This window comes from Salmo trutta, chromosome 35 (assembly GCF_901001165.1).
Source record: "Salmo trutta chromosome 35, fSalTru1.1, whole genome shotgun sequence".
In the NCBI taxonomy this organism is placed as follows: domain Eukaryota; kingdom Metazoa; phylum Chordata; class Actinopteri; order Salmoniformes; family Salmonidae; genus Salmo; species Salmo trutta.
The window spans coordinates 10,017,872-10,039,085 of record NC_042991.1 but is presented as its reverse complement, the minus strand read 5'-3'; the positions used below and the strand labels follow the sequence as shown (position 1 = coordinate 10,039,085).

The 21,214-nt window shown below is 45.4% G+C and overlaps 2 protein-coding genes across 2 annotated transcripts; both read right to left on the bottom strand.

Annotated features, from left to right (window-relative positions):
• Positions 1-4,853: 4,853 nt before the first annotated feature.
• LOC115174585 (gap junction delta-2 protein) lies at positions 4,854-8,355 on the bottom strand. Its single transcript, XM_029733253.1, has 2 exons — positions 7,570-8,355; positions 4,854-7,125 (listed from the first exon to the last, which is right to left on the bottom strand). Exons 1-2 carry the CDS (start codon positions 7,644-7,646, stop codon positions 6,270-6,272), a joined length of 933 nt encoding a protein of 310 aa, XP_029589113.1. The 5' UTR covers positions 7,647-8,355; the 3' UTR covers positions 4,854-6,269.
• A 405-nt stretch (positions 8,356-8,760) lies between these two features.
• On the bottom strand, positions 8,761-11,857 carry actc2 (actin, alpha, cardiac muscle 2). The gene is made up of 7 exons (XM_029733252.1): positions 11,799-11,857; positions 11,040-11,184; positions 10,461-10,785; positions 10,120-10,281; positions 9,801-9,992; positions 9,378-9,559; positions 8,761-9,181 (listed from the first exon to the last, which is right to left on the bottom strand). The coding sequence occupies exons 2-7, from the start codon at positions 11,166-11,168 to the stop codon at positions 9,038-9,040; spliced, it is 1,134 nt and encodes a 377-aa protein (XP_029589112.1). The 5' UTR covers positions 11,169-11,184; positions 11,799-11,857; the 3' UTR covers positions 8,761-9,037.
• Between the last annotated feature and the right edge of the window lie 9,357 nt (positions 11,858-21,214).

Sequence of the window (21,214 nt, the reverse complement as noted above, 5' to 3'; positions counted from 1 at the left end):
CATAGGTGTCTGTTGTCAGCCCATCTGTTTGGGGAAAAGCCCTGGTATTATTCAATACCCGCTGGATGGTTATGTGGTGGATTTTCATTGAAAATGAACCAGTGACTGTATTCTTGAATGGAACTCTTAACGAAAGGGTTGACCGCCCATTCACCACTGGAGTGTAATACCCAGGGGTCCTCGGATATCCAATCATAGAAAGCAGTGTAAAATGAATGATTAATTTATACTTCCAATCAGAGGAAGCGAGCGATGGGAGTCTGCATCTCCCTTGAATTAGTGCACCGCAGGGGGGAAATTGAATGGAAGAGGGTCATGTTATTTGGTGCGTTATGCTGGTGTGGGTAGGGGATTATGGGTAGGAAATCAGGGTGAGCTGGGGGACAGATGTGGACAGATGATACGAGGGGAGGGAGGGAGGGGGGTACAGGACGGGGCCACCCGCTGTGTGGACACCCATACTGGGACCAATCCCCCACGCCAAAAACATCAAGGAGATTAAATGACCCGTGTTTAATATCGAGGCTGAGTATGATGATGATGAATTGATGTCAGAGGTCAGAATTTGGAGTTGTCGAGATAATGACCGTGCTAAAACCATCTCCAGAATAATCTCACGCCACTTTTTTTTTTACACTACTTTTGGTGGCAGCAGTGAGATCCAGAGTATAAGGACAGTAGTCTAATGTAACCTTTTTTTTTTTTAAGTGTGCGAGTCATAAGTATCTGTCTTTGGGCCAGAGTGCAGATTGACTCCTATTGGCTCAGGTTGGCTCACAGGCCTGCCTGCTGGGTGGTGCAGCGGATATACAGCAGCACTGTTCTCTTCCCTGTGAAAAATCGGCCCTGACAGATACAGGCTTCTGTTCGTTAGCAACTCTTCGCCTGCTAAGGTCACACCTGTTCTTTTTCTCACCTGCGGTGGCAACTTCCAGGTCTTCCCACGCCTGACAAAACAGCTTTAGAAGGCTAGAACTGCTCTGCGGAGTTCCTGATACTGTTTTGCTCTTTTTATTGTACTGTTTTTACAGTATGCAGTCTTTGATGACGAACTCACATGAAGAGCTCCAGTGATAGTTCAGCTCTGCCAATATGCTTTTTATTGGTGGTGAGGGTCTTCTGTTGCACTGCTTGACTATCTATCCTCTGGCGCTTCTCTGTGCTTATCTGGTTGGTTTGGAGATGCTTTGTAAATACGGGCCTTGAACATCAGTACATTCCATCTCATGTATTTTAGATAGATCGTCTAAGAGGGAGAGAGATATTTAAGGAGAGAGAGGCAGAGAAAGAAGACAGTGACTGAGCAACAACCAATCAAAGAGAGTAGATGGGCAATGCGGATGCGGCAACATTCCTCACAATTCCCACGGGCTGCTTCAGCTGTGACACGAAGGTCATCCTTGTGGTTGAACACAGCGGGAGAGAGCCTGTGCTCTTGAAAAACCTTTGAGGACAGTACTGTACAACCCCGCCCACTGGCAATAAGAGGGTGAAGTGAGGAGATAAAGGAGAGCCCATGGGAGAAGCCACAGCAGAGAGACTCTAGTCTTATCTGTCTAGAGTGGGGGGGTTTAAGCTCAGATGAGACTTATTTAGGGGATTGTAATCAGGTGTTACCGGGCAGATCTGGCTGCCTTAGAAACCTTTGAAACCTCTCTATAGGCCAAACACATGAAGTCAGATGTTCCTGAAATTGATTCAACTGATCCCCACTCACAGTGATAGGAAAAACCTTTAGTGTTTTAGGATAAACTAGCTCTTCTTGTTCTCTTTGACAGTGTTTTGGCATGGGTACTCGTAAACAACCGGACAGAATGAGCTTTGGTAATTCCTTAATGACTTTATAGCCGTCACAGCGTTTGTCATGTGCAAAACGACTGTACTGTTAAAAAGCCCTGAGTTGGCCATCGTGTCCTTATGTGATGTCTGCTTTTTGAGTGAAGCTAATGCCACAACACAGGGCTAAAAAATATGTCTGACTGAAATGAAAGTGTTGACAACACCGAAACACCCGCCGCTGCTTTGACAGCACTTCTCGTGGACATAAAGGAAGTTAATGTCAGATTCTGATGAGCTGGCTGCTTATTCAAACAACTGAGTGCTGCTAAAAGTGCACACACACACGCACACACACACACACACACACACACACACACACACACACGCAATGACTTGTGTTGAGTGACAGTATGACAGTGTTTGATTTTCCCTTAGTTAGATGACATTATCATTGATGTCTTTGTTGCTCCGCCAGGTGTGGACTCTAACTCCGTGAGCCCCTCTGACTCAGTCATAAAGCTTTAATGTGATAGGCACCGTGCCCAGTGCCGTGGTAATGACTCCAGCAGGCACCCTGCCCACACAGGGAGCTCCAGGTCCTGGCGGCGCCAGCAGGACCTTGCTCTCCTTCCTTCCCTCTCTTTCCCTCTTACACAGCCGTCATCATCCCATTCGATGCGTCCATAGAGATGTGCACTGAGGCGTTGTCTGAGATTGTCCTGCCAATTCAGAAGAGTGTGCAAATTCACACTAGATGAGAGAACCAATGCAAAATGACAACCGCTAGCTGTTAGGAATTGCACTCTAAACGTACACTGAGTACACCAAACATTATGAAAACCCTCCTAAAATGGGATGCTGGCCAATGTTGATGACAATGCTTCCCAAGGTTGTGTCAAGTTGGCCTTTGGGTAGTGGACCATCCTTTATACACACGGGAAACTGTTGAGCATGAAAAACCCAGTAGCGTTGCAGTTCTTGACACAAACTGGTGTGCCTGGAACCTACTACCATATCCCGTTCAAAGAGGCACCATTTTTGTCTTGCTCATTTACCCTCTGAATGGCACACATACACAATCAATGTCTCAAGGCTTAAAAATCCTTCTTGAATCTGTCTCCTCCCCTTCATCTACATTGAAGTGGATTGAAGTGGATTGAACAAGTGACGTCAATAAAGGATCATAGCTTTCACCTGGATTCACCTGGTCGGTCTATGGCATGGAAAGAGCAGGTGTCCTTAATGTTTTGTACACTCAGTGTATAATGATGCAGCTCTCTGCAGTGCGGAAATATTGTTACACAAGTATCATAAGCCCTTATGAATATCAAGAAGGCTATTGTTCTCCTTTATGGTTTCCTCTCTATTAGAGGAATAGCCCCTAGTAGACAGTGAGGTACAGAAGTGAAGAGTGAGCACACGAACAGACACACACACACACACACACACACATTACACACACACACAGTCTTTTATAGATGTGACCGGGCACTTCAACATCAGACAGCCTGCCTAGCTGCTTCTCTCTGTCATCTCTTTCCATGACTGCCTCCTGTCTGTGTGCATTGATGTCAATATGCTACAATATGTTTCCAAATGTGTTATGATCATACCCAATCATCCCTCCTCTTGAGAGCTTCCGAGATTAGACACACAGCGAGTCTGCCTATCATTTCCTCCGACGAATCTTGGAAGCTCTCAAGATGAATGATGATTGTGTATGATCATAACCCATTTGGAAACATATTGTAACGTAGGACGCCAAGGACACCATGATAAAATTCTGAATGTGTTTTAGATAAAAACGTCTTGATGATGAAAAGCTGTGCTATTTTCAGAAAAGGGCATGGTGATTTGTTACAATTGTAGATGGCCTCTATGAAAGACAGTCCACTGATCACTAAGGTGTGCCGTAAGCAAGTTGAGTATGAGTATTTATGATGAGGGGCTTTATCTGAAGGAGCTCTGAGTGGTTCCTGCTGGTTTTTGTACTCTCCGGAGGACACACACAGAATAAGCATTCATGCCAATATTTAGTGTTAAAATAACCATCAGGTAACATTACAAGATGTGAAGGTAAGGGGACCTGGAGGGAGAGGGAGAGAGAGAGGGAGAGGGAGTGAGAGAGGGAGAGGGAGTGAGAGAGGGAGAGGGAGGGAGAGAGGGAGAGGTGAGGCCGCCAGCAGCCAGCCGATTCAACCGAGCGCCGTTTGTTTCATGTCGGAGAGTTCGAGGAGCATCTAAAGTCCCTGCTGAATTTGAAATTGATCCGTCAGTGCCTTGGCTCTTCCATCTTTGCTCTTCAGAGTTGTCGAGTCATCTTGGCAGCCGTACCTGTCCACCAACCCACCACCCCCTCCCCACTCGTGCATCCCGCATCCTGACTGGTCAGCTGGGGAACACTCTGACTCTCTGGGGATATGGGTTTCAGCTTACAGCCCTTTTCTCAGTGACCTTGAGGTAGTGCGGGATGCGACCTCTCAGCTTCCAACAGAGCTGAACCGCTCAACCTCTATGACCAACAGCAGCCAAGGAGGATGAGGTGGATGCAACGGATGCAAATGTGGCTGACGGGGGCTGGGCGGGGAAGGGTCTAGGTAGAGGATGAAGCTGTCAACCATGTGGTCACAGAATGATCACCTTTAGCAGCGTTGGAAGAAAGTGGACGTTGCCCATTTTCAGGGAAACAATATGTTGTTGTTTTTTTCTCTGACTTCCATTTCCTTTGAAAAACGGAAGGGACTCCGCTTAGGCGTCTTTCTATGCCTGTTACGTTAGGTTAGAGAAGGAGAGTTGTGCAGACTTTGTCTGTGTCAGCCTGTATGCCTCTGCTGTTGAATATGTCAATCTGAACCTGTGGTATAACCTGTGTATAATTTCCCCATGTTTCTATACCACTTGCAGTATTACTGTACATATCTGAAGGGTCTGTTGGAATTATACAGAGCAGGCAGTAAATCAGTTTCTTGTTGAAACATTGATTGCAAGGGTCTAAGGGCAAACAGGGCATAATTGTGCTGACGGCATTTACTGTGCTTTGTGTGTATCTGCTGTACAATTTGAAAGCATCACACATTACACAAATCTTGTATACATGAATTACATTTTTATTTGTGGATGGGATCACCTTTCAGTATGATCTTACATTGATGATTGCTTTGGAAAATGGTAGCACCAGGGGCAAACATTTATTGCCTATTATATCTGATTGATTCCAATTCAGATTTGTGCTCTAGTCTATATGACTAATTGCTCACCAATACTTTTTGAATGTGCAAAGGTTGTTTGTTTTTCTATGTTGCCAAATGAAACCAGGGATGATAATATAGCAGTAGCATACCATTTCCATACAAACCACAGCTATTCAAATTAATTTTTTTTGACAGCATTTAATCCAAAAAGAGGAATTTACAGAATTCTGCTTTTTTGATTATGATAATACTCTATAGATTTATAATGTTTATATGTATGTACATATATGGCACTTGATGACATTAAATCAAGAAAATCCATTTGCCCACAAACGAAAGCAATGGGCGCTTGGGTGTAAATAAAAGAAAGAAAAAATGAATTTAAAAGTCCCAGGTGTCAGCATTTGCAGTACATCCCCCCCAATTGAGTGATCACATAGGTTAAGGTCAATGGTGCAAGCTCAGGCAACCAAAACAACGATAGTGCTGACAGCAAAGATGTGAGATGAGTAATATACCGGAAGAATGTATATCATTTGAGTACATTTGACCCTAAAACTGCCAAATAATGTGTGTGTTTCATTGCTATAATGGTATGTGGTGTGTAAAACCGGTGGAATGTCGTAAAAACACCATCACAGCACAAATTGGATATATTTTGGCTAATTATTCATATATAGTGCAAGTATTTACTCCATGTTCGACAGCGGAAGTGAACGACAGAGTGAATGTCAACACATACATTATATGCTTTTAAGAAGCACTTTACAAAATATAGGCTAAACCATAATCTAGAAACGTTGCATCAGTGCCTTCTCATAAATATATGACAAACGTTTGGTCCGTTTGTTTTTTTTAGTTGTCAGTAAAAGACAAATAAAATCGATCTACCCCACCTACTTCGCAAGCGAAGTTGGCGTGATAAAATATACGCCACATTCTTGTTAAATATATTTAAATTCTTTGTACAATTGTTCCATTCAGTGGTGCTGAAATGCACAGCTCTCGCTCTTAAGCCGCATGCAAAAAAAAAAAAAAAAATACGCTACATATTTGCAACTTCTTCGGTGGTTTATCTACTTCTGTGTCTGATACCACACAGCAAAGCAATACACCAGTTGGAAAAATCCAACGCATGCGACACACTGCACGCAGTGCTACGCACCACAACCTTGTCCAGCAGATGAGTCGCAGTGGTGCGGATTGCCTCCCATTTGAAATGAATGGCCCTCCGCGAGAACCCATACAGTTTTGACGCAACCGGTGTCCACGAGGCTTGTCTTGGGCCTTCTCAATATGCTACACATAGGCAGAGTCACTTGATTGTGTGCGGCCGAAATTGGGCATGCTCATTCTAGGCATGTCTTTGTTACGGATCTCGTAGATGGACTTCCTCCTGGCCTGCACGCCTTTGACAGCTACTTTGATCTTCTTCCAACCAAGATGATTGAGTTCAGCCAAGTTCAGGAGCACACAGACGCCACTGACCGCAAACATGAAGACCAGAAACACTGTCTTCTCCGTGGGTCTTGAAACGTAGCATTCTACATCTTTGATGCAGGGGTATCGATCACACTCATATACCGCGGGGACATTGAATCCGTACAGGAAATATTGACCCACCAGGAACCCTATCTCTAGAGCGTTTCTGAAAACCACTTGGATGATGTAGAATCTTGAGATGCCCTCCTGCCTCCTCATTTTAGACTTTCCACTAGTTCTCATGGCCGAATTCGGGATGTCCTTCACCTCCAAGCAGTCGGGCTCGGCTTCTTTGGTGGAGTTCTCCGTGTTCTGAAGTACTCCGTTTACAATAGTGTTTTTGATCTTTTTGCTGTCGTCTCTTTTGATGGAATCTTGGCGCTTGTCCAAGGAGAGGAACACGGTGGAGTACCCCCGCTCCAAGCGCTCCTTCTGCTTGGCAGACTGGTGCACGGAGTAGGTGATGAAACAGAGACTAGGGGTACACACCAAAATAATCTGAAACACCCAATATCTGATGTGGGAAATGGGGAACGCCTTGTCGTAGCAGGCCTGGTTACAGCCGGGCTGCAGGGTGTTGCACACAAACATGGACTGCTCGTCATCATAGACCGTCTCTCCAATGATCGCAACGATTAGAATCCGGAAAATCACCACCACTGTTAGGAGGATCCTACAAAACAAACAAGCACACAATCAAAATGTCGCTGTTAAGATGTGCAGAGATGATTGCCTTAATCATAAAACAAACAGATAGACAATTAGCGATGGCAAACTAATACTGGCTCTAGTGCACTAAACGGGCGCTTGGGAGCTGTCCAGTGCTGAAAGCCAGTCGTCAGTTCTGAAAGAAAAGCGCAAAAGCACTATTCACCTCAAGCTTCAGCTCTCTTGGAACAAAATGTGCAAATTTAGTGTTTCCAAAAACATTATTCGTGAATGTTATGTTTATGCCATGATTCCCTATTGGTTCACATTTTTTTGCATAGTCATGAATCTTTGTTTTTTGCGTTTTTGTACCGTTCTTCGCGCTTAATCGCTTAGAGTAACCTCCTTGGTCATCAAACACACACTCATGGTAAGACTTTTACAAAGCTATCCTCACGTTCCCTCTTACCTTCCGATCATAGTAGAGTGCTGTTGGACAGCTGCCTCCAAGAGACGCTCTAATATTGTCCACTCCCCCATTGTCATTCATTTGGAGATGATAGCACACCGTGCACCGTTCTTGTGGAATCTATTGTTTCCCTTGTTTTACTCTCCGGATGCTCCAATATCTGGAGAATGCATTGGTAACGCGCCGCTGCTGCGTGCGCTCCTGCCTCCTGCCTTCTGCGCCTCTGCTAAAAGATCACTTGACAACCCAAGCACTTTTGCTCGCGCGAGTCTGAGTGCTGATTAGTAGAAAGCCCTCCTATTTTCGATGGCGCGCGCTGGACGGCAGGTCGCCCGGTGCTTGAATGGAGGGCAGTTGAGTGTAATGTTGGTTGGGCGCTAATCCTGTTTTAAGTAGACTACCCTTGCGTCACGCGCAGACAGGTTGGTGGAGAGAGGCCAGAGACGCCAGGTTTTTTTTGTTGTTTCATTATTCTCCAAGTATACTGCAGCAGATTCATCTTTAATAAAAAAGAATTGGCTATAAGCTCAAATCACGGGGGATGGCTGTCGCCTGTAAGACAACCACATGACAGTGACAGAACGAATAGTGGCAACAGGGGTAGAGACAGGACGAGAGAAAGTGAAGGGAGAGAGAGCGAAAGGGGGGGGGGGTAGAAAGAGGGAGAATTGTTTTGTTTGTCTGTATTCCGTAGATTATTATTGTTGCAATGTTGGAGGGAGGGAAGGCAGATTGAAACATGCCTGCAGGGCTAAGCATTAATCGACCCTTGACCATGACAAGACGTCCTACACATGATATCCTTTTCCGATGGCTAAAAACAGATGTTTTCATTTTGTCTGTTTTAGGCAAAACAACAATCCAAGCATTTGTTGGAATGTAAACCAGGACAATTCCTTAGATAAACGTCGCTGTACGATTACTAGGTTGAGTAACGCTTTAAAGGGTTGCCTCAGAGGGTCTAAAGATAGCAACAACTTACTTAGTGGACTGGCACAAGTAGTTATTTTTTATGTGTGTGACTGGACTTAACATGTAGGCCTATGTGACTAATCTTCCTACCAGGAATTTGTTAGCCTGTGTTGTCAATGGATAGCCTATGAGTAAAGAGGTAGGTTTCTCCTGAATTATGAAACAACAATAAGCAATATGCTCCCTCAGGTTGTGAACAGATGATAGATGAGATAAAGATGGTATACAAGATCCTAGGTCTTGTTTATTTATAAGGCAAATAAATATCCACATAATATAAATTCATTCAGGAACCAGTAAAATAACCAAATATAAATTGCACTTTGGTGTAAACAAACTGTACATCATTGACAAAACATAAAACAGGGGCCTGCCTGGATTTGTAATTTCCATATCGATCTTAAACAACATATCCATAGGCGGAGGTAATGTACAGAGTTTTTGCATCCGTGGGCGTCTGACTGTCGCAGGGGAGAGCAATTTGTCAATGGGGCGCTTAAAAGCATTTCCTGTGAACGATGGAGGGGCCTGCCTCGTCATACTCCTGCTTGCTGATCCACATCTGCTGGAAAGTGGACAGGGAAGCCAGGATGGAGCCGCCGATCCAGACGGAGTACTTCCGCTCGGGGGGAGCGATGATCTAGAGGAGGGGGAAGAGGGAAAACCAATAAGCAAAAGTCCTCTCAGTATGTGGTGCATTAGAATGCGTCATACAGTTCATTATTTGTGTTACCGTGATTGGTCATTAGTAACACTGTGAGATTGTAGTCAGGTTGGTCTTAGATGGTCAGTTTGTGGTCTTCAGTAAGCGGGTGAGACTTGAGAATAATATTTACCTTGATCTTCATAGTGCTGGGGGCCAGGGCAGTGATCTCCTTCTGCATACGGTCAGCAATACCAGGGTACATGGTGGTGCCGCCGGACAGGACGTTGTTGGCGTACAGGTCCTTACGGATGTCAATGTCACATTTCATGATGCTGTTGTAGGTGGTCTCATGGATACCAGCGGACTCCATGCCTGGTGAGATAGAAGAGAACATGTTGTAAGCGAAATGCTCTGGATTAGGTCTAACTGGTGCTGAGATGGACAACTCCCTCACCACTTTATTAAACACATATGTTTGGCAGTAGTTGGTGTAACGTCTTATGTAGCGGTTGTAAAGGCTATGTGGGAAAAAAAGGGGGCCTTTTCTTGTCTTTTAAAGAGGTCAAAATGTGTTGATGGTCAATGAGTTACACAACATTTCTAAGATACCTACCGATGAAAGAAGGCTGGAAGAGGGTCTCGGGGCAGCGGAAACGCTCGTTGCCGATGGTGATGACCTGACCGTCGGGCAGCTCGTAGCTCTTCTCCAGAGAGGAGGAGGAGGCAGCGGTGGCCATCTCATTCTCAAAGTCCAGGGCCACGTAGCACAGCTTCTCCTTGATGTCCCGCACGATCTCACGCTCGGCTGTTACAGTGGAAGATTCAAAGTTGTAGCAGTTTGGTCAAAATGGTGAAGAACAACGGACTACCATTCAATACCAAACACACCGTGTGCTCCTTATCGTGTATATGCCCCGGAATGACGGTCTCACCGGTGGTAACGAAGGAGTAGCCGCGCTCCGTCAGGATCTTCATCAGGTAGTCAGTGAGGTCGCGACCGGCCAGATCCAGACGCATGATGGCGTGGGGCAGAGCGTAACCCTCATAGATGGGGACGTTGTGGGTCACACCATCACCAGAGTCCAGCACAATACCTATAATATGAGGCAGAATACTATGTAAACCATGGAAATAGAATAGAACAGCTTCATGTTTAATGGTGTAATCTATTTTTCACAATGAAAGGTTGCATGGGACTCAGTATTGCGCCTCTTACATGTAACTGCATCTGCATGTTATGGAACAGGGTGTTTCTCCTCTGCCCGCTTCTCACCTGTGGTACGACCCGAGGCGTAGAGGGACAGCACGGCCTGGATGGCCACGTACATGGCGGGCACGTTGAAGGTCTCGAACATGATCTGGGTCATCTTCTCCCTGTTGGCCTTGGGGTTGAGGGGGGCCTCAGTGAGCAGGGTGGGGTGCTCCTCGGGGGCCACGCGCAGCTCGTTGTAGAAGGTGTGGTGCCAGATCTTCTCCATGTCATCCCAGTTGGTGATGATGCCGTGCTCGATGGGGTACTTGAGGGTCAGGATACCTCTTTTGCTCTGGGCCTCGTCTCCTACATAAGAGTCCTTCTGACCCATACCCACCATCACACCCTGTAGAGGAAGGAAGGAAACAAACTTAGTCAAAACACAATTCCCCAAAGTCAAACAAAGGGACAAATAAATGTAAGCTACTATAGCATAGAACATTAATTCACAATTAAATGGTCTAGTGGTAAGGTAAAATACAATTGTAAGCAGATTGTCAAGGCTAATGCATAATGTATGGACAATTAAGTATGGAAAACACCCAGTTTGAAGGTTGCATCCTCATGAGTGTTTCATTGCTTTCATGCTGTGGACCTTACCTGATGACGGGGGCGACCAACAATGGAGGGGAACACAGCGCGAGGTGCATCATCTCCGGCAAAGCCAGCCTTCACCAGACCAGAGCCATTGTCGCACACAAGGGCAGTAGTCTCATCGTCGTCACACATGATGTCAGCTGGGTTTCTGTTTTGACAACGTACATTACGGCTAAGTATAGGCCTACAGATGTAAGATCTTCATTTTAGCCTGTTTGCTACAGCAGGAAAATAATCCTGCATCAACAGGAAATGTACATTTTTGTAGGGGTTGATACATTTTTCGTAAGGGAAAATCAGTATAGGCCTACAGTATCCTACAGTATAAGGGCCATACAAGTCTAACAAACTTGTTTTAGGTCATTATTTAATTACATTTCTTTTAAAACCCTAGACTGGGCAGCACAATGTAAATGAATGTATTATTAATCTAATAATAATAATGATCTGTAGGTTATTATTAAATATGATGAATAATCCATTTCGCTTGTAGGTCTGAATCTGATGGAAAACAGACTAACAAAAATAAAAAAAATAAGTACAACATTTAGGCTACAACAGCTACTTATTTGATCAATATCCAACAACAACAAAAAGAAGTGTCTTGAAAATTCAAGCTGTCAAATTTTAAATGAAAGCCAATTAAATCCAGTTGTCCGGTTGCAAACTAGAGAAGTCCAATTCAACATCTTTGAAGTGGCTCCAACCTAGGCCTAGGCTGCCAGTTTACCGTAGTAGGGTGACAAGTTGTCAGGTACTCACCAAGTAGCCTGTCCTCTGAATGAGCAGCGGTAGACTTGCGAGGGCAGACACCAATTTATACTCTACAAGTGCCACTACGCCCGGCGACCCCTTTCTCCTTATTTGGTAGCCAGCCCCGGCGCCGTTGAGAGCGGAGTGGCCATGAACGGAAGAGCGGGAAGAACAGAGCAGAGGCTCCTGACTCCTGAAGCCCCATGTATGGAAGGGAACCCGCGCGGACAGACACAGCTGTGTGACGAGGTGTGGAGGTATTCCCTCTATTTCTAACGCGTCAAAGTGAGTACACACAAATAATAATGTTATTTGATGGCCTTAGGTTTCATTAGCGTACGCGTTGTTCCCTCTTATAGAATTGACCATGCCATGGATTTAGGTTTAGGTCTATATTTTCAGGGATGGGTTATGTGAGGGTTAAAAAAAAAGATGTGAATCAACCCATTTTATTTTAGCTCTTAGCAATGCTCTTTATTTTGAATGATGACTTTAATGTTCAGTATATAAGACTCCATCCCTACTTGTGTGTGTGTGTGTGTGTGTCACCGTCTGTGACTAATAGGTGTGATAAGGAATGCACGGTTAGGGCTTGCGTCATCCATCCAGTTTAGCCTATGAGTTGGTGATTCCTCTTCATGTAGGACATATGTTCACCAGTGGAGGCTGCTGAGGGGAGAACGGCTCCTAATAATGGCTGGAATGGAGTGAATGGAATGGTATCAAACAGATTCATTTTTATTTAGGATTTAAAAAAAAAAGTAACCTTTATTTAACTAGGCAAGTGAGTTAAGAACAAATTCTTATTTACAACGACGGCCTACACCGGCCAGACATGGACGACGCTGGGCCAATTGTGCGCCGCCTTATGGGACTCCCAATCACTGGTGGTTGTGATACAGCCTGGATGAAGCACATGAAAACCATGTGCTTGATGCCATTCCATTTCCTCCCTTCCATCCATTATTACGAGCCGTCCTCCCCTCAGCAGCCTGCACTGACGTTCACACATCTAATTTCCAGAATAGGAATGAGTTCAATATGCTTCAATATGAGCCGTTGAATGTCCCAGGGAGACCTTTAGAGATGGATGAAATTCACTGGCTTTTATCGATATGCATACAGCCATATATAAAGGAATATGGAATTAGTAAGACCTGAAAGCGGACAATTTATGATCTGCTTGTGACATTCAATTGAAATAGATAGGGAATGATTAATGAGACACATTTCATAAGTCATAATTGCACTCACTCCCTATTCCTCCCACAGTTGAGGCACATCATTTGCCATCTTCATGTTACCTTGGGATGAGTCTTATATATACATTGGAATATTTAGCCATGGGGTACTTTAGTGTTGGGCGTTTGAGTGGGCAGGATAGCCTCACTTCTCTCCAAGTGATCACCGGAACTCTGATCACGTCCCTAGTCATTCAACCCACCTTAACATATACATGTATAGCTCTGGGGGTGAACTTCCCCCCCAGGAAGGCTTACAGATCTAGGATCAGCTTTCTGTCCCCCATCCCCAACCTTCGCCATTTAGTGGGGAAATGCAAAACTGACCCAAGCTCAGCATCTAGGGGCAACTTCACCCTACTACCTCTGTCCTACATACAATACAAACACACCCACACACCAGATATGCAAATGATGCTGACGGAGAGGCTATTAACTGTGCTGTGACTTCCTATGGTTAAATCAGCTGTCCAATGGCCAGAATGGGATAGTTAGAGCAAGGCCATGGTCACTAGGGATTATAGTCTGGCTGGCACAAGACTCTCCCTTCCTCACACGTTACATTCTCACTCTTACAGTGTTATTTCACTATAAGAAATACATCACTGCAGCATCGAGTTATGCATTTGTGCGGTGTATGTTTATCCTGATTCCCTGGACGTATATGTATTTTTTTTTGTAGGTATAAATGGGTTTTTGGTACCGTGGCCATCGCAGCAAGATTGACCTCTTCCTGTCCTCTGACACTGGGGGAAGTCATGTGACTAGATGATGTAACAGACAACCACTTGTGCTTTACCCATAATCCCACCCACATTCTCTGTCTGAGCATCTGTCAGCTGGCTCAGGTCTTCTGGCCTGGGGCAAATGGTTGGGGGTTGGGAGGAGGAGGGTCGAGGTTAGAAATAACTGGGATGTTTATAACTTTGCGATGCTTAACATGACAACAAATCAGATTTATGATTAGCTTGTTTCACTGTAATTTGGTTGCAAAACAACTAGCCTGTGAAGTGTCCGTTTCTAAAATAGATTTTGAAAGGCAAAATCTTTAGCGCACAAGTTGAAAAACGTTACAGTACATTTCAAACTCATAGCTTTCATTGTACTGATGGAATTATAAGTATGGGCATGCAGAGGCTACTAATTTACAGTAATCTACTGTACATCCCTAGTGGTTCTAGTAATTTCTTATAATTATCTTGGGTGAACTTCTTAAATCCGAATCAGCATTAAACTTAATTTCTTTCAAATAAGATATCATTCCGAATGAGCCTATTACTCTATGAAGTAAGTCTTTCATTTTTTATGTTTCCTAATCCTTTCCTATGTGCTAACTCTTTGAAATCTTTCATACTGTACGCTTGGTTTTAATCTCTTAATGCTATGTCCATTTTTCATATATCTGTAACTTCGCTGTCTCCAATTCAACTGTGTATTGTGTCATTTCCACACGTCAGTTTGTTCTAAACCTTTACTTGGATTACTGGGTTCTTGGTTTATTATACATGCTGAGCATGATTCAACAGCAGATACCGTAGTCTGCAAGTGTAAACTACAGTTTGAAACCAACGTTTTGTGAACGATATGACATCGGCATATTAGTCATGTTGGAATACACTTGAAAAAAGTAGTTCTGGAAGCCCGCCTCATATCCTGCTCTGCTTTGCATTCTGTAGGGGATCTGCATAAATGAATGTATTAACCTTTTGGTATTAACTTAGGCATATCCATATTCATAAAGCGTTCATTATGCACACGTGTAGTTGTTCCTTTGTTGCCTCAAAACTCATATATTAGCTAAGCCTATACCTGAACAGTGGGTAAGAGTTTGTTTGTTTTGACCTCTCCACCACGTCTCTTATAATGTATACACATCTTCAATACGTTTTGTGCTGCTGCTATGATGGTATCTAGATTTGTTTAGTGTTGGGAATGGTGAACCGACCAATATTTATGTTTGTCTAGACATACTGTAATCGTAATACTCAACAAACATGACCTATATGCAGCATGAATATTCTCTGCTAACGATATGTTGCTGCTTCTTATCATTCCCTCCTGTCTGCAGTCTTGTCCATCCTTCCTCTCCTTTCTTTGACCCTCCAACACCCCCATGGACCTCTCACCGAAGCTTCATTTGGACATTTATTTAGACTCACCAATCAGAAACATTCTGCTGATACTGTATTTCAGGTGTAAAGAACCGAAACACAGCTAGCGTTACCGTTAATACAATCTGAAGCGTATTTTTATTTAGAGAGATACTATAGAAAAGTGTGTGGTCATACGCACATCCTGAAAAACGTCAGTGCGTCGCTAATAAAGAATACTTTTAACTGTATCGTCATGTTTTTTTTGGGGTGGGGGGGTGGGGAGGGGGGGTTCAATCCTTTGGGAATCCTTAGGGAGGAAGAGGAACGATTGATCTCATCCATTGGCTTCTAACCTCTCCCTCAAGCCTTCTGCTGTCGTCTCTGCGCATATTAAACAGCTGCGATTGATCTTCCGCCATCATTAAGGATTCCATCAATGTCAATTTAATTCCACCCAACGCCTGTGTTGAGTAAACCGAGCTGGCGTTTAGGAAACTTTAGACCTTCACTCTGTGTTCAGTTACCCAACGTCTCAATGTTGCTTTTGGCAATCTTACCATGCAGTCTTACTGTCCATGTTCTGCGTATCTTTGGATGACACATCTCACTAGCCTGGTCCCAGATCTGTTTGTGCTGTATAGCCAACTCCCGTGGTCGTTGTTATGGCAAACAGAATCAAAAGATCTGGGATCAGGCTACTATGTAATCACATCACCTCCCCTATAGAATGTTTTGGCTTTAGCTTAGCTGCTTAATCAGCACTGCATGAGTTTCCGAATGTCTGCTGCTGAAATATAGCCTGCTTATCCTTTGCTGGTTGAAAATAAGTTAGCAAGCCAATAGTTTCTCTACTTGTGACCTGTCTGCCATTGAGAATGTAGCTTTTTGGTCGATACAAGAAGGGTAGAGTGCACTTCCAAGCAGATTTCGTTACATTCAGCTACCTGAATTAGGTACAGTTTGATCCAACGGTTTTCCTCAGAGTTCTTTGCATCCTGCAGTATTCTAAATCCATACAGCAAGTCGGAGGATTTTATCAAACTGTTCTGGCTGTTAACGTGGGCTTGCTGGGTTGTTAGGTTCAGAGAGGTCCCACAACAGCCAAAGATGCGTAAAATAGGCACATAGATATGAATAATTGATATTCTCTTTTTGCCTGCACCAAAATGCAATATTTATGGGGCATTTTAGCCGGAGTTTGTTATTGTTCAGGGTGAAAGCATTTAGTCCCATAACAGGATACGCAGAGTAACCAACCATGTTTGTTTCCTTTTTTACTGAGATGTTTTACTGTATTGAGAGAATTGAAGTCATGCATTGCAGAATTGAAGTCATGCATTGCAGAATTTGGTCTATCTTCAAATCCCTGAATTTGGACTCAAGGGACACAACAGGTGTATTCCACAGTGAATAAAAACATTTGCTTTTAAAGCAACCAAATGACCTTTTGAATTGTGAAGTTATTTCCAAATTATAAAATTGTGTACCTATACCAAATATGTGTAAATGCCTAGTTGGACTATTGCCTTCTCTTGTCGAACATGATTGGTTGGTGACTGCTTGTTGAAACGGTGTAAAGGCTACTATATCCCTCTTATTCCTATGTGTTCTCAGTATAAAGTACTCTCTGGCCCCGAGCCAGGCATGTCAGGGAGCAGTATAGAATGGCATGACGGTGCCAGATCTATAATCTTATATCTACGTTGGCGGGGCGGAGGGGTCATACCAGAGAAGAGCGCCCGCATCACAGGCGGCCGGTGGCACCTTAATTGGGGAGGACGTTCTCATAGTAATGGCTGGAACGGAATAAATGGAATGCACATGGTTTCCATGTGTTTGATACCACTTCCCTCACACTCCATTCCAGCCATTATAATGAGCCGTTCTCCCCTCAGCAGCCTCCTGTGGTCTGAATACATAGGTTTGGTTTGCTCCTAGCAGAACATGGCTAGGTGAAGCCATCTCTCTCTCTCTCTCTCTCATCTCTCTCTCTCCTCTCTCTCTCTCTCTCTCTCTCTCTCCCTCTCTCTCTCTCTTTCTCTCTCTCTCTCTCTCTCTCTCTCTCTCTCTCTCTCTCTCTCTCTCTCTCTCTCTCTCCCCCTCCCTCTCTCTCTCCCCCTCCTTACCCTCAAGCCTTACAGACACATAACGGGTGCATTTCCTCCTGAAGAATGATCTTTCACGATTTAGGTAATATGAGAAAAAGAACAGAAAAAGAGCGCCACCTACTGGTGGTGGACTCCGATAGAGATGCGGGTTTAGATATAGGTGCAACTGTCCCAGTGTCCCGGTAAGAGGACGGAAATGACCATTAAGAGACAGGTGTACAGAACACACGTTTATTGCCACACTCAAGACAGGCACACGCACAGCAAACAGGGAGACGACTGATGGGAGTGAATAGTGATAGTGGTTTATGATCAAAGGCACTAAAGTGAGTTGATGTGGAGGCAGGAGTGTACAGAGGTTGTCTCAACCTGCCCTCCTCCTGGAAACAACTGAAGATTTGAGAGGCAGAGTGGGGTTCTGCTGCTCCCAGGCTAGGCCGTTAATTTTCTGACCAGGTCACATGACACAAGTCAGGAGAGAGTTGCCCCTAGCAACGACGTTTCCAAGGGCCAGAGGTGTGAAGCCGGGGGATGGTAGCCTCTGCTGGGCTGGAGAGTTTGTGTCTCTGTGTCCCAGGGCCAGAGAGAGGGTTTGAGTGAGGGTTTTCAACAGCCGACCCAAAATGTATGAAGGACATTTTGACCTAAAACCCTCTTGTGAGGACGCGGCTTAGTGTGTCCTCTGTAGCCGCCCTGTGAAGTCCAGTGGTGGTTGTAGGGCACCAAAGGAGGCGGAAGTCCCGCCGCCTCATACCGCCACGCGTTCAGTGGCATGGATGGAGCTGGCAGTGAGGGATCAGGTGCTCAAGTGTCTGTGAGGCTGGTCTGTCCAGCAGGAGTCATGGGGGTCCATGCCCGTGCTGCTGGAGGTGTCCAAGTTGATGGAGGAGGCCATCCCACAGGGGCAGGCCAGGTGTCCTCGGCTGGAACAGGTAGAGAGCGCTGGTTAGGTGGTGGCTCTCCCATGGAGCCTGCATGGTCAGCCAGGTCCGGAGGCAGACCCAAATCTGGTCCGGGCGGTGGATCCAAGGCTGGCACTGAATCTGGCGATGGTGTTGAGCCCAGAACAGGAGTGGGAGGCGGACCCAAGACTGGAGCTGAGTCAGCTGGTTGGTCCAGGACAGGGCCGGACATTTGACCTAGGATTGGGTCTGGCGATGGGCCCAGGTCAGTGCTGGACTGGTCTTCCAGGACTGCAGTGGACATTGGGACCAGAACTGCAGTCCGCTCTGATGATGGAAGCTCCAGGAGAGCTAGTGAGGGCTTAGGGGCTGGATTGGATGCCACCTGCAACTCCGACTGTAGAGTTGGCTTCGATGTCAGATATAGGCCAAGCAGGTCTGTGAGAGCAGAGGATAGTGTATGGACCAGCACTGGAGTTGAGTCTGGGGATGGCTGGTCCAGCAGAGACACTAGTAAGAGTGTCTGGGGTGTGGAGTGGAGCTCTGCAGTCTGCTGGAACGACTTGGGCCTCGGTAGCCGTCGTGGGGCAGGCTCAAACGCTGGCAGTCACTTGTCTGGCTGCACCTCTGTCGTCGGTTTGGGCGTCATGGCTGGGTGCAGCTCTGGCAACCGTGGCACCCAAGCCGTTTGAGGCCGCTGCACTGCCTGATACACAGTCTACGGTTGGTCGATCCTGTGGTACTCAGGGACTTGAGGTGCAGGCCAGACGTTGGGGTGCTGCCAGTAACCAGGCGGAGGTTGTGGAGCTGGTGATTGCTAGACTGGAGGGGGTCTCAGGACCGCTGCTGCAGGGCCTCTGTGCCGGCGTACTGCCGTGAGGTAGAGGTGCTGGTTTGAGAGAGGGTTTTTAACAATAACTTCTAGTCTTCACTGGCCCCCAGGCTACTTCAAAGGAGACCTGAATTATTTGTGCAACTCTGACTGCGTCTTTGTTTGTGGACCTTTGCAAGCGCATGGTCAAACCAAAGTGTGTGGTCCTTTATAGGCCTATGTGGGGGTTCTTGATTGTGTTTGTGTGGAAATAAACAGACACTAGCACAGACGCTAGCAATGATCACCTGTCTTCCTATTGTTTGCTTCCTTCAGTGTCCCACTGCTCTCAACTGTGGCTGAGGATCAGAGTGGTGGTGGTGTCTGTCTCTCTCTGTCTTTGTGTGTGTGTGGCTGCTGTGGGGGGTACTCCTCTGGGGCAGCTGCTGCTGGGTCTAATAGAGTGACAGGGACAGGAGGACGTGGGGATTATGGACCCCCTCTACCGACAGCCGCTAGACCCTGTGCAGGCAGCCAGGCGGTAGGAGTGATTCACCAGAAGAGGGGCTCTGACACCGGACATGCCTAGTTTGGTAAGCCATCTGCCAAAGACTGCAAAGTGGAGGGCAATTCCCAACTTGGACAGGCGGAGTCCTTCTGACAGACAAAGGGGGGGGGGGGGGGGATGGTGTTGGGAAGGGAGGTGTGTAGGGAAGTGATTGCACACACTATATTGAGCAGTGATTGTTTCACCTAGTTCTTACGCAACGCATATCATTTATGGCTAGGCATTGCAGGTCTCTTTTAAAGATGCACTTTACTTAACAAAAGGCACATCTCAATATGTGGTCTGGGTATGACATGGAATGGCACAAGTTGGGGGGGGGGTGGGCATTCCTCTTTTGTCCTCTATTGTTCCTCAAGCAAGGGGGGGAGGCCCGATGACATCAGAGTAAACCCATCAGACCAACTTGAATAGCCAACTCTTGAAAAACATATATTTTTTTTACTCTCTTAAGTGTGTGTACATTACTGTATTTATACTTGGGATATTGTTTACAACAGGAAAAGTAAAAAAAAAAAATAACAGGAGTGCGTGTTTAAACGCAAACCAAACCTGAGATGAAATCATTTCGAGAGAAGACATGTCATCGCGTTATTAAAGAAACGCTCATACAGGGAGATACGTTTTGCAATCGTCCTTGATTTATTGTATTCGTGTTGACATGAGTCGGCACTTCTTCACCGGAACACTTCTACAGTTACACTGTAGACATGGGACACATGAACGTCATCATAGAGAGATCAACATTTCCTAGGAGATACGTATGATCATTTTCTTTCAGAGTACATGTTTAAAATCGGATTTGTTGAAAGTAGTCTTTTTGGCTTTAATGGATGGCATGCCGTATAGTACGCTTACAAAGGAGGCGTTAACGTCATGAGACTGGCTCGGCACACTGACCTATAGGAGGCTAGCAAGCAGGAAGCCCTCCGAACATAACCCCACGTTGGTTGATATGTTATGACTTGGCCACAGTCCATCACTCACATGGTGTCACACTGAAACAATTCCTGTGGTCTAGCATTTCCCAACTAGGCGGCTGCAGTGGCCTTGAAACAAAATACCCCCAAGACCAAGCTCATGGGCCCCCCAGGCCCCGGTCCTTTCAAAATACCCCTTAGAAATGCATCTCATTCTCTTCCAGGTCCTGGGGATCAAGTCTTCCTTACCAGCACACGCTTACTCTGCTATTAATACCTCCTACACAAATACACAAAAGTCACTGAAATACGTGCACACATTTCAATGACATACAGTATCTGACTAAGATCATAAAATGGTGTCCGAAATGCTTCAACCTCGTCAAATACACTGCACAAAAATATAAACGCAACATGTAAGGTGTTGGTCTTATGTTTCATGAGCTGAACTAAAAGACCCCTAAAATGTTCCATACATATACATTTGTTTACATCCCTGTTAGTGAGCATTTCTCCTTTGCCAAGATAATCCATCCACCTGACAGGTGTGACATATCAAGTAGCTGATTAAACAGCCTGATTATTACACAGATGCACCTTGTGCTGGGGAGAATGAACGGCCACTCTAAAATGTGCAGTTTTGTCACACGACACAATGCCACAGATGTCTCAAGTTTTGAGGGAGCGTGCAATTGGTATGCTGAATGCAGGAATGTCCACCAGAGCTGTTTCCAGAGAATGTAATGTTCATTTCTCTACAATAAGCCGCCTCCAACGTCATTTTC